The sequence below is a fragment of the Notechis scutatus genome, chromosome 1 (genome assembly GCF_049901735.1).
Source record: "Notechis scutatus isolate UNSWTSFEM ecotype Mainland chromosome 1, rNotScu1.2, whole genome shotgun sequence".
Lineage (NCBI taxonomy): Eukaryota > Metazoa > Chordata > Lepidosauria > Squamata > Elapidae > Notechis > Notechis scutatus.
In genome coordinates, this window is record NC_142009.1 from 157,581,223 (window position 1) to 157,594,918 (window position 13,696).

At 36.9% G+C, this 13,696-nt stretch overlaps 1 protein-coding gene across 1 annotated transcript in view; it reads right to left on the reverse strand.

Annotated features, from left to right (window-relative positions):
- Window positions 1-5,280: 5,280 nt before the first annotated feature.
- The window catches only part of PKHD1 (PKHD1 ciliary IPT domain containing fibrocystin/polyductin), a 282,605-nt gene continuing 274,189 nt past the window's right edge, over window positions 5,281-13,696 (reverse strand). The window contains exons 59-60 of the mRNA XM_087952900.1: window positions 12,123-12,248; window positions 5,281-6,812 (exon numbers count right to left, since the gene is read on the reverse strand). Of these exons, the coding sequence (XP_087809026.1) occupies window positions 6,478-6,812; window positions 12,123-12,248 (461 nt within the window). The 3' untranslated portion in view covers window positions 5,281-6,477. The remainder of the gene's footprint in view (window positions 6,813-12,122; window positions 12,249-13,696) is intronic.

Genomic DNA, 13,696 nt, shown 5'->3' on the forward strand with positions numbered 1-13,696 from the left:
TTGGATAACGAAACATCTGCAAGAGAACAAGCGAGCTTAGAGACCACCAAGGACTCTTCATTTATATATCAATATTGTTAGGGTTTTCGCCCTCCCAGAGGCTTGAGAAAAACCTCCGGAGCACGGGGAGGGTGAAAAATGCCCTCCCCCTGCTGTGGTCCAGTAGGCCGAGTAGGCCACACACACCATGGCCACACCTACCCAGCAACCGGACAGAGAACCAGTTGCTAAAACTGTTGAAGCCCACCCTTGATTATATTCACATCTTGTTCTGGATAAATATTTCAATTCATCTCCCAGTTTGTGAAGGCCAAAAGTTAATTTTAATGAGCCCATAGTGACAACTTCTTTCAAACAGACATTCCTGGATGTGACATATTGTTCAATGATCTGGATTGCCACCTCGTTTGTCTTCTACCACAATAATTAATTTTCATTGTTGTTATTGCTTTACCTTGGAAGCAATGTGTTTCTTTTCTTCCCCTGGCTAGAATCACTGTCTGTCTTTTTTTGTTAAAGCTTGCCTATCATAACTGCTGTTCCTTTCCCCTCCCCTTTGAAGTTGGCTTGCAAATCTGTAAAACAACTGTAACAATTAGTGACACGGTGGAGATTGCAATCTGGATCAGTTATATACAGTATCAGTAAAGGGACATTCTCAATTTGTGAGCCACTCATAATGATCATAGAGGGTGTTCAATAATTTTGAAGATGTTAGTTAAGGACAATCAGTATTATTGGCCAGTTAGTATGTCTTGGCAGGAACAGAACCCAACCTGCTTCAATCCTAAAGAGATGAAGGTCTTAGATTTTATATAAAGACTACTTCTATGTCATTTGAATTAACTGCAAAGAAATTTAATACAAAGTCTACATGCAAACAGGATTGAATGAAATACTAATTATGGTCACTGTTCAAAGCCTCCTAGCAAATCCAATATGGAACAAAGAAACTAAGTCATTGGATTTGAATATATTTCCCAGCAGATGCGGGTGGGGGGAATCACTTGTTTTACAAAGTTTTCATTCCTACCTCTGCTCCCATTTTGTGAACAAGAAAGTAAACCTGGAGTGGTTTCACTAAATAATCATGCAAATGGGATGGAGGGGTGGGAATAGATGTTTCAGCCAAGAGACCAGTGGGGAGGAAAAATCTGAAACTGCTGTAACAAACATAGGGGTGGCGGGGTTGGTAAAAGAATGGAATGGGCATATTAGAGTTAATGCCATATATGATATATGAACCATGTTTGTACATGACTTCTTTTCAACTGGTAACTAACTGCAACACAAACATGTCTCTGTTACTTCTTTTTCTGGCCAGGATGCTGCCTTCAGGCAACCTTAATTTATCCTTAGGTGTACTGGTGGTAGTATTTCATACAGTAAAAGTTTACATAAAATACAGTTTTATTGTGAATAAAAACTTATAGTGTTCACCAACCATTAGTCAGCAATCAGATTTGTCTGGCAGCTGTTAGCTACTTTAGGCCCCCTTTGGTCTCTGGGAACTGTATTGTGCTTTGGGCAGTGGGAATGTCTGGTTCTGTCACATCAGGACTCCCCATTGTATGTAAGTACCCTGTTTCCCTGAAAATATGACCTACCCTGAAGGTAAGCCCTAGCTTGATTTTTACACATGTGCCCAAATATAAGCCCTACCCCCAAAATAAGCCCTAATTAAAATTCCACCCACTCCAGAGTGCACGGGTAAAAATTAAGCTAGAGTGGGATGGGGGTGTGGAGCTGCCCTACAACTTACTTTTGGACAGTTGTAGCCAGGCCTCAAACATCCTGACACCTGCCTTACTAGCCCATTTCTTCTGCAGCTGGCAAAGCTGGCAAGGCTTTTCTGAAGGCTTCTGTAGATTGATCCAGAGCTCTGTTATCTGCTGCAGAGGCCTTCAGGAAAGCCTTGCCGGCCACAGAAGAAGAAGTTCCTGAAGGCCTCTAACAGCAAAAAGGAGGCCGGAGGCCAGCAAGTGAGGTTAGTCAGTGGATGACATCCCCCGAAAATAAAACCTGGTGCATTTTTTGCTGGCAAAACAAATATAAGACAGGGTCTTATTTTTGAGGAAACATGGATATGTGTGTGTGTGTGTGTGTGTGTGTATTTATTTATTTATTTATTTATTCATTCATTCATTCATTCATTCATTCATTTTTACAAAATTTATTAGCTGTCCATCTTACCATAGGATAACTCTGGCAGCTTACAGTCATAAAAATATGTCTATACATAGACAATTAAAATATAAAATAATTAAAATCAAACAACAGTAGGGGAAAGTGGGCTCTGTCAATGAACCACCTTCTCCATGATGTTCCCCCACTGGAGCCCCAAGCCAACTGCGCCTCATCTCTAGGCCCTTAGGAAACGTCACATTGTGGGGGCAAGATGTTCCAGAGGACAGGAGTAACAGCAGAGAAGGCCTTCCTCCTGGACCCTGCCAGCAGGAATAATTAGGCTGACAGGACCTGTAGCATGCCTCCGCTGCTGACACCAGTGGGACAGGCCAATCCCAGTGGGTTGATTCAGGTCAGTCAATGGTGATGAAGCTGCATTGTGACATGAGAGACTAAGGAAATCTCTTTCTCTGGTTCTTCATGGGGAATCCTCCCTATGATAATAAGCTGTTGCTTGAGCTGTTTTTATAAATGAGTTTGGTATTCCTCTTGACTATTGCACAATCCATATCCAAAAGTAGCCATACAATTATATGCCACAATGTGAGTTGCATAAAGTACAACTAAAATTGTTCTACCAGTAAATCTCTAAGCCACACAACTATGGTTCATTTACATGGATTTTGCAACAACATAACTGCTTCATTTATTTATTAAACAAATTTATATGACTGACTCCAGGCAGTTTATAGCATTAAAATTCATGCCTTGAGAATCTGAGAGAATTTGAAACCATCATTTGATCTTTAGGTAGCTCCATTTCCCCCCATCATTAGCTATTCAACAAGTTGTCTGAAATGGTAAAAGCCATGTACAATACATTCCTTTTTGGCAGTGCTTTCTAACACTGGATAGTCCAGCTCCTTACACCTAGAGATCTAATCCTTCCCCATTTTGACCCTTGTTCACATCAAAGCCAAATTCTGTATCCTGCTTTTTTCTACCAATTTCATAGAGCCATATAAATATTCTCTTATTCATTTTAACAAAAGCCATCCATAGCTGTTTGCTATGAGATGGACAGTAAATGAATTCAACAAACAAACAAACAAATAAACAAACAAACAAGACAGCAACTGGTTTTTTTTCACAGACAAGGACATTCGTCATAATACAATTTGATCTAAATACGCCAATATATTTGTCATTGTGAAAATCACTGCCCCATTCCTCTGTTTCACAGTAAACATAGGGAGAAAATGTTTGCAGTGAAAATTACTGGAGTATTTTAAAGGTGCCATTTTATGCAGCGTAGAATCAATAATTACTAGTAAGCTATGTCAGTCAGGCATGAAAGTTGGAAAAACAGCACAAAATACAATCACAGCTTTTCTTGTTGCTAAAAATATTCATTTTCCCCCTCCAGGATTAACACGGGGATTATATTTTAATTTTTCAGTTACTAAACAGAAAAATATTTTACTAGAAAAGAATGGTATTAAAGAGAAATGATTCTTCATTTGCCCTTCGGCGAAGACAGGATTTGATTTGATATGTTACTTTGGAATCTGGATTGGTACCCAGAGATGAGAGAAGTGTTTAATATAATTTACATTTCATTTTCTCACTTGACACCAGTCTCCTGTCACTCATCAAATAAAAGCGGTTTAGCAAATAACTTTTGTCAGCATGAGAGAAGAGAGGATATTTCTAGCAATTCCCCCCCCCCCCCATCTTATATTATTAATATGCTGGACACACATACAATATCATATTTGGTAGAAACTGATAATGGTACATTGATGGGATAATATTAGTAGCCAGTCTGAAGGGTATCAGCACGACAGCTAGACTGATTTTCATCCCTTGCCTGCTTTCGACCATTATAACTATTAAGATCAAGTCTGCAACCCCAAGTGGATTCTCACAACTGAGGAATTCTTTTACAGTTATAGACATTTCAAAGGAGCAGCACACTCACAAATCTCACACTTTTTCTGTTGAAACAAACATAGTTGTATAAGCCAGCTTTCCTGCCCATTTGTTTGCAAGGCACATTTATCCATCAATTACACATTCAGTTCATATGAAATGAAGTTCCAGAATTATACATTTATGTTCTTTAGATTTGTAGTCTAGGTAACTGGTACTCAAAGTAGCTTGCACAGAAATCTCCCTTTATTTTATTCCCCCAACAATCTTGAGTCCAAGTGTGATTGGCCCATAATCATCTGTAAATATCTGTGGAAAATCATTTTTTTTTCTATGCCTAGTCTGATAACTTAATTGTTATACCATATTTTCATCGTACAAATATATGCACCTTATTTGGGATAGAGCAGAGGTGTCAAACTTAAGACCTGGGGGCTGAATAGGGCCCATGGGGTGCTTAGATCTGGCCCATGAGGCTGCCCTGGATGGCTCTGTCAGTGAAATGAAGCTTGGGAGGACCATGGGTGGCTTTCCTGGGGTCTGTTTTTGCACTGCAGCCAAAAACGGAACATGCAAAGGCCACAGACGGCTTCCAAATCTCTGTTTTCACTGGCAGAGAGTTGCAGGAAGCTGTCGCAGCCAAAAATGGAACTTGGGAGCCTGTTTTTGCTGGCAGAGCGCTGGGGCCACCACAGGCATCCCACCATGAATGATATTGAACTAGCCACACCTACTGTGGCCACACCCACCTCTGCTCCCTGAGGTCAAACAGAACCCTGATGTGGCCCTCAATTAAATCGAGTTTGACACTCCTGGGATAGAGGGATTGGTCCTTATTCCTGTATGGTCACTACAGATTTAAATGGATTTGATATTTCACCAATGAGAATATTTTATAGATAGTTAATCATAGAAATATATCTGTAAATATTTTAAGTAGTTTTATGACAGAATATTATATGTGGGCCTACTCTTGGAAGTTTCAACAGATGACTAATTCAGCTGCTAGAATTCAAACCAAATTTATCAAGATGTAACTATATTCCAAGGACTTGTCCTAATTCTCAATTTATTTCCAAGTCAGCTGACTTCCTAAATAGTGACACTATCCTTTACTATCCTTTTCAGTATAGTAATAACATAAAATACTTGCAGTGCTAATCCAATGGAAATTTACATTATTGGATATAATTTATCAGAAATTATGGAATAATTCAAGCCTTCACTTGAAATTCTTTACTGTCAGCATTCCAGAAAAACAAACTCCAACACCAAAACTCTGAGACAGGCATTTTCTCAAAGTTCCATTTTATTAGAGTTGTCATACTGGCACATCTGGGAAAACCCGAATCTGACCCATCCCCTGCACCCCTAAGTCTATCACATGGCCCAATCACCATCCACCGCAACTTGAGACAATCCTCTAACCACTTCTCAACCAGGTGCAGGATGACATTACCTTGACGGAAAAGAATAATGCTATTTTGTCTAACTACATCCACTCTATGAAATCCCCCCTCCCAATTTCCCAGGCACAGGAATGTGGTAGCGTGGAAGCTTCTGGTGCTAATATGGCTCCCAAGGCTGACATTTACATCTATTCATGCTGAAAATGAGAAAAATCACTGTACTGATTCTGCTTATTTTGTGAGTTCTGGTGGACTACATGCTTTGACAGCAGTTTTGGGAGATGCTGATTCCAAAGGCCAGTATAAATTCTAAATCAACTTTTATTCATAAGACTTTGGCACAGTTGTTGAAAATTGTGCTAGAAAGATATGTCTGTATCACTGCCTTAGCCATGGGATATGTTAGCATTTTAAATTATTTTATTTAGTTAAAGAATTGTATAATTTAAACAATTATAATGATTTAATATTATTTTCTGAAGCAAGTAACCAGTCAAACAAAAAGAGTGATTGATTTACCATTCTACATCTGCCACAGCAATAGCACTTAGATTTATATACTGCTTCACAGTGCTTTACAGCCCACTTTAAGTGCTTTACGGAGTCAGTATATTATCCCCAACAATTTGGGTCCTCATTTTACTGACCTTGGAAAGATGGAAGGCTGAGTCAACTTGAGCCTGTCAGGATCGAACTGCTGACAGTCGGCAGAGTTAGCCCGTAATACTGCATTCTAACCATTGTGCCACCATGACTGTATACATAGCAATATGGCTAAAATCAGTAAGTAAGAGAAATGACAGTGATCATGAGATAACAAAACAGTACTGAAACCGTCTCCAGTGACTTGTGCTAGAAACAGTTCATAGGAGCATTGCTTGCCCATTGGTCTTTGTTCATTTCACTCTAAAAATTAAACAAGTTGTCTCTATTTATATGTCTCAAAATATGCAATTAGATTAAGAATGAGAAGTCCAAAAGCAGCCAAACAGTCAGGAACATTCGGATATTATGATACTGTAATTTCCTGTTTTCCCCTCACATCTTCTTCAGATCTTGTCACAGGGATCTCTTTGTGTCTTTTATGTTTTTGGTCTATGAATTGCTCTCCTTTCATTTCTTTATACTGAACATAGTCAGTGATATGCTGCTTGGTCTTCTTCCATTCATTAAGCTCCTTGATGTGAAGTTCCTGAAGCTCCAGAGACTCCCTGGTTGATTTCCTTTTATTGAGCCAGTGGTCTTGTTCGATTTCATTTGCTGTTTCTGCAAATGTGGTGCTCAATGTTTTTTGATGCAACTTCTTTAATGGCTCTTCTGCAACTTCTTCACACAGTTTTATATCTGTTGTAAAACATGCAGTCTGTCAATGAGGATAGTAAATTAATACATTCTCAGCTTTCTTAAAAGCTGCTCAACAGCTACTGACACATGATGGAAAAACTGTATATTGAGTCTAGATGCCAAAAAAGGAAAGGGGACTAGCCAAACTATGTTTCCTGTCTTCCTTTTTCATACGTTGTCCCAGTATTTATTTATTTATTTATTTATTTGTTTGTTTGTTTGTTTGTTTATCACAATATTTATTTATTGTGTTTTACATTTAATCATCTGGAAATGGTGATTATATTCCAGAAATAAAACAAGGACAGAAGAAAGAAAAAAAGAGGACACATATTTTCTCATTATGGTGGCCTACGTATAGTGATCCTTTAAAACCAGGGGTGGGTTTCCACCAGTTTGCACCGGTTCTATAGAACCTTTGTTAACGTCACCGGTAGTTCTAAGAATCGGTAAAACCGCCCCCTGCTTGGCCCCGCCCCTCTCCACCACTCCTACCGGCCCAAAACCTGTTTTTTTTACTGTGCACATGCAACAATCCCTTCTGCATTCTCCCCTGCCCGCCCCTCCCTTTGCTGCCCTGGCCCCCACCCCTATCCGCTGCTCCAAAGTAAAAAAAAAAACTTTTTTTAAAAAAAAAAACTTTTTTTTTTTACTGCGCACGTGCAAAAATCCCTTTCTCATTCTTCCCGCCCTCCCGCCCCGCCCCTACTTATAGTGCATGTGCGCTAATTACAAAAATAAGTTGCTTTTTTATATTTATGTATTTATTTACTGTTTTTGTTTTTATTAATCATAAAAACAAAACAGATACTAAAGAAATTAATACACATAAATAAAAATTATTTTACTATTCATCTTGATGTTTCTTCTTTGCTTAAAGAAACATTAAGATGAATAGTAAAATATTTTTTATTTATATGTTTATTTATTTATTTAGTATCTGTTTTGTTTTTATGATTAATAAAAACAAAAACAGATAGTAAAAGAATAAATAAATACATAAATAAAAAAAGCAACTTACCAAAAGGGAGACAGGCAACTTCTTGTTATATTGATGTTATACATTATCTGTTTCTGCTTAAATCAATATATAGCAACATCAATGTAACAAGAAGTTGCATGCATACATAAATGAATTTTTTTAAATAAAAGTGTTTTATTTTTTTTAAACATAAACAAAAGCATAAAACATAAACTATCTTCAGTTACATAGTGTGTTGGTTGGTACAAATCACTTGTGCACAATTTCTGCAGTCTTTCCTTTCCAATTTGCATTAATCCTTATATCATGCTAAGCAATTGGCCACTAAGCGAGCACCTGGTCATTAAGTGAGTACCACTTAAATTTGGGTTGCCAGCCACATGGCCACCTGCCTGGGCCTTGCCAGGGCCTCTCCAGGCCTTGGAAACTGGCAAAAAACACTTGCTAAGCAATTGGCCACTAAGCGAGCTCCTGGTCATTCAGTGAGGACCTCTTAAATTTGGGTTGCCAGCCACATGGCCACGCCCACCCCAGTCACATGACCATGTAGCCATGCCCAATCAGCAAGCCACTCCCACCCCAGTCACATGACCACCAAGCCACACCCACAAATTAGGCCACACCCACAGAACCAGTTGTTAAGAAATTTGAATCCCACCCCTGTTTAAAACCATGAATAGAATCCAGCTAATTTCCTTTGCCAACAAAAGGCTTCCTTCAGTAGAACAGGGAGGGCTAATCAGTGAACTCTTGCATGGTTGGCTTTAGAAAGTATCCTTCTGTAAGAGAACTTGAAAAATGAGCAGAGTCAAAGGAGTGGAAATGGATGAAAATCATATCTTTCCCAAACCTGCTGATTAAAATCTTTTATCAACAAAGGGAAAATATTTGGATTTGGTCCTATGTCATTATGCAGTTGGATGAAAGTAGCTAAATCAAAGCAAATCTAATCTCTTAGATGATTTATGTTATATTAAGTTCTAAACTGGTTTATTCTGTTTTATATCCCTAAACACTAGTTAAAATGCCAAAAAATATATTGGATCAAATATATTCCACGGAAAATAAAATTAGCTGGCAGAAATGAAGGAGAAATAATTACCTTTGACGGTCTCTCCATTTTCAAAAGCAACAATGTTTTAAAAGGTAGGGGATGTTTAAGAAATTAGATACTTCATGTTATGCATTTTATATTAGCTTAATATATTGTTATTCCTATTTAAAATCTGAATATATCAGGGATTTTTTTGCTGATCTTCCAGCAATTTCTTTTTAAAAAATAATATAAAGGCCTGGATTTTCTTTTGCAGAGAGAGAGAGAGTGAAAAAAAATATCTTCACATTAATTATTTACATGTTAGCTCCCATCATTGAGGTATCTGTCATCCTTACCAGCTGAAATAAAAGTCCACTATGTAAAGGTTCCAAAGGACTATGACAGTCTCCTACTGTGATTTTATAGACAGAACTAAGTCAGCACACATTATATGTCAGAGCCAACATCAGAAAGAATCAGATCCTTTGATCTCAGGAAGCTTAGATCTCAGACAAATTAGATAAAAAATGAATTTATAGTAGATATGTATCCTAAGGCATACAGCTGAATGCTGTATTTTGAAAGAGTATAGCAAATATCAAAACATACAAACTGTAGCATTTCCTTTTTGCTCCTTCTGCTCTTCTGTAATAAATATTAATTAAAATCAGAAAATGAAACTTAAAACTAGCTTCTTTCTGCTTCCTTCATATGCAACAAGTTTCAGTCCAGAAAAGCACTTGCAATTCTTTTTTGCATTCTATCTTAGTCTTACCTTCAGTAGAATAACATACGATTCTTCTCCTCAGTTTATACACACATACTTGTGCCTTGTCAAGCAATATTTTCAGAGAGAGAGAAAATTGAGGCTAAGCTCTTATTCACAAGCTTTAACCTAGCCCTTCTTTGCCTCCAACCCTAGAACATGAATGGAAACCAAACTCTATGGTAGAACTTGTAACCAGGCGCATTCTTTGAGATACACTGCATCAATGGCAGGGGTTCAAATATGAAAAATCCCCACCACCAAAATGAACAAGGTTTAAAATGGGTTTAAAATCATGGAGACATAAGCAATAATGAAGAATTGTTGGATATGTTTGAAAAAAACAACCTAGCTGACTGAAGTGTGCAAATTGCTAGTTGCAATTTCCAGATAAAAATGATTACTATGAATATGGAGTAAATAATTGACAAAGCTTTAAAAAAATCCTAACTTTACTTAAATTCCATTATCTACCAGACAACCTGAATAACTGAAGGGACACAAGGAAATATCTGACCTGATCCAAAGATGCCATTTCACTTGCTGAAACAAATGCAATAACTTTTCTTTCTAGAGAAAATCTTTATTCCACTATGTAACATTGTATGAGAAAAGTGAAAAAATTCTAAACATATTTTCTGCTTTTGTAATAAGACATGGATCTCCTCAACTTCTTGCAAATGAGGAAAAATAAGATATATCAAATAATTCATCTGCCATCTCAATATTACCAGTTGGGGTCTAGGACAACTCGCCATAGCCAACTCACCATGGGACATTTCAATACTGTATTAATCATCTCATTCAGTTACTTTTATTATTGTAGACCACATTTTCATCAAAATTATTATAACTCTTGTATTTCAGGATTGACTTTTTTATTATTATTGGCCATGGTTCCAATAACATTAATTTAACTTTTGTATTTGTTTGAATTGTCCTGCAATGAGTTGTCTACTGATGAGTTTGCCATGGCGAGTTATCCTTCATCATGTTTGTTGGCCATGACGAGTTACCAGATTACCAGATTTGTAGGTCTTCTAGTCAAATCCCCTACCCAAGCAGGAGATCCTACACCATTTCTGACAAGTGGCAGTCCAGTCTCTTCTTGAAAGCTTCTAGTGATGAAACTCCCACAACTTCTAAAGGCAAACTGCTCCACTGTTAATTGTTATCACTGTCAGAAAATTTCTCTTTATTTCTAGGTTGAATCTCTCCCTGATCTATTTCCATCCATTATTCCTTCTGGTGTTTTGGAAAATAGGTTGACCCCCTCCTCTCTGGGACAATTGTCTCAAATGATAATTCATTTTTCATAAAATTTTCTATGTGGCTTTACATAATTTTTCTCAGTTTCTCTAAGGATGAATTATGACATAATGTAATGCTTGCATATATCACCAGAAGTTGTGTTCTTAAGTAGCATTTTAAACAAAAGCCATGGTCTTTCATAGATTGACTGATAGATTTGTGAAACTCACAAAGGATTGATCAAAACAATTTATAGCATAATATAGATGATATAAAATCTAGCCAATCAATATTTAATATCAATTATTTCAAATAATATTTTTTCAATAGTGGATTTTTTAATAACTAATCATTAAAATAACTTGTGACTTGCAAGTCAAACAAATCCTGCTTGGTTGTGAACATTCAAATTTCAATGTTTTCTCTTTCATAATAGTTATCAACCTTAGATATCCTTTATCTATACTGTACCCAGTACAAAAATGATTGATTCATTTTGCTCAATACTACAAATAGTCCTTGACTTACAACAGTTTGCTTAGTAATTGTTCAAAGTTATAATGGCACCGAAAGGAGTGACTTAGACCAGTTTTCACACTTATGACCATTACAGCATCCCCATGGTCATGTGATCAAAATTCAGGTGCTTGGCAACTGGTTCATATTTATGACCGTTGCAGTGTCCTGGGGTCAAGTGATCCCCTTTTGTGACCTTCTGACAAGCAAAGTCAATGGAGAAACCAGATTCACTTAACAGTTTGGCTAATTTAACAATTACATTGATTCTCTTAACAACTATAGCAAGAAAGATTGTAAAATGAGGCAAACCCACTTAACAAATGTTTCACTTAGCAACAGAAAATTTGGGCTCAATTGTGGTCATAATTTGAGGACAACTTGTACGATTCCAAAATCTGAGATTTCCTTTCTGTATCTTGAAAACTTTTGAAATAAAATGTTGGAGGATTAAATCTAAAAGAGACTAATAGAAAACAAAAATTGTTCTTCAGGAATTACGCCATCTCCCCAAAAAATCTAACTCTAAAATTTACTTCTAAAGCAATAGTTTACAATAGAGGCATGCACATATGTATATCTCACTTTCTCTTTGTGTGTATATTATATGTACTTGGTAAGGGGGAAATGTACCAGAAAAGTCCAGCTCAGAGAATTAAATCTCTGCCAGGCACAGGTCTAAATTATCATAGCTAAAATGTTTCAGATAAAATATGCATTGTAACAGGATGCAGCCTTTTTGGTATTCAGTAAACTCACCTTCTCTCATAGAAGTGGAATGTTCATATTCTTTCCCAATACAGTGCTGATGGATACCACAATTTGTTTGATTTTCCTGTATTTGGGGGCATTTTTTATTCTTCAGAGATTGTCTGAGCTTATTTCCTACATCAAAATGTTTAAAAAGTTTAATGAGAATAACAGTAAACATTCATTAATTCAAATAATTTTAGTATAAGTTTATGTCTATGTGGAACCATTTTTATGTATACTGTTGATTTTTACAGGAACATTTTCTCCAGAGCAATGGGTTGACAAATAAAAGTATTATAGTTATAAACATTATAATTAAAAAAATTAAACATAAATGCTTGAATTCTGACATTTCAACTTTTTGAAATATTAGGACTCTTTTAATTTGAATCGAACTGCAAAATTTCCAAACAATGCATATGACTGTATCTTGAAACACCTGACTACATATCTGGTTGGGAAAAATGCAACTTGAATGGTTTTTAGTCAGCTCACTAGTATACCCAGAGGAGCCTCTATGGCACAGTGGTTAGAGTGCAGTACTGCAAGCTACTTCTTCAGCCAGCTGCCTACAGTTTGGCAGTTCAAATCCCACCAGGCTCAAGGTTGACTCAGCCTTCCATCTTTCCGAGGAAGGTAAAATGAGGACCCAAATTGTTGGGGGCAATATGCTGACTCTGTAAACCACTTAGAGAAGGCTATAAAACATATAAAGCAGTATATAAGTTGAAGTGCTATTGCTATTATATTAGTAGAGGCTTTGACCAACCATGAAACTTGGGAGGAAACCATGGAAAAGTCCCTATCTTATTCTATACACCATTGGAGTGTTAGAAAAGTAAAAGAAATTCAGGGCAACATGTAATAATCAGTACCAATTACATCATATTTTAAGCAGAATATATTTGACACAGTTGGAAAGAGTGAAGTTGGATAAAATTCAGGTTTATTGTTTCTCATTTTTCCATCCTGGTTTGTTTCTTTCAATATCTGCATTAGATAGTCATTTTTTTAAAAGTCAACAATATCGTTATTCCAGGACCCTTTTCATACTCATTGCTTCTAATACACACTTTTTCATATAAACTTTTTGTTGTTGGATTTTTTTTTCTTCATAGCCATTCTTCTACATTAACTTTGCCAACATACATTTTACATATCTATTACTTCTAATATAAGCATTTACGTACTTTAAAAAAAAAACAAATAGCTGCTCGCCAAATTTTAGAAAAATCTAATTCTAGCTTGTGTGCTGGTTCAAGAAGAATGAAACAGTCAATTTTGCATAAAAATGTGCAGTAGCTATTTTTCCCCCCCTTCCATAATTTGTCTCCTGATCCCATTTGCCTAACTCATCGGATCATAGTGCCAATGGTGATAGGCCCAAGAGATGCTCCATCAAGAACTAGCACAGCAGGGGTGAAATTCAAAATGTTGGCTTGAGGGGCATGGCGTGGTGGGACTTAGTCTCTAAAAGGAAGAAGGCAGGTGTGCGTGGGCGGGCGGGTGGAGCAACCAATTCAAATTGTCCCTACCACCTCTCCCGAAGTGATGCGAGGTGATTGAATTTCACCACTGTA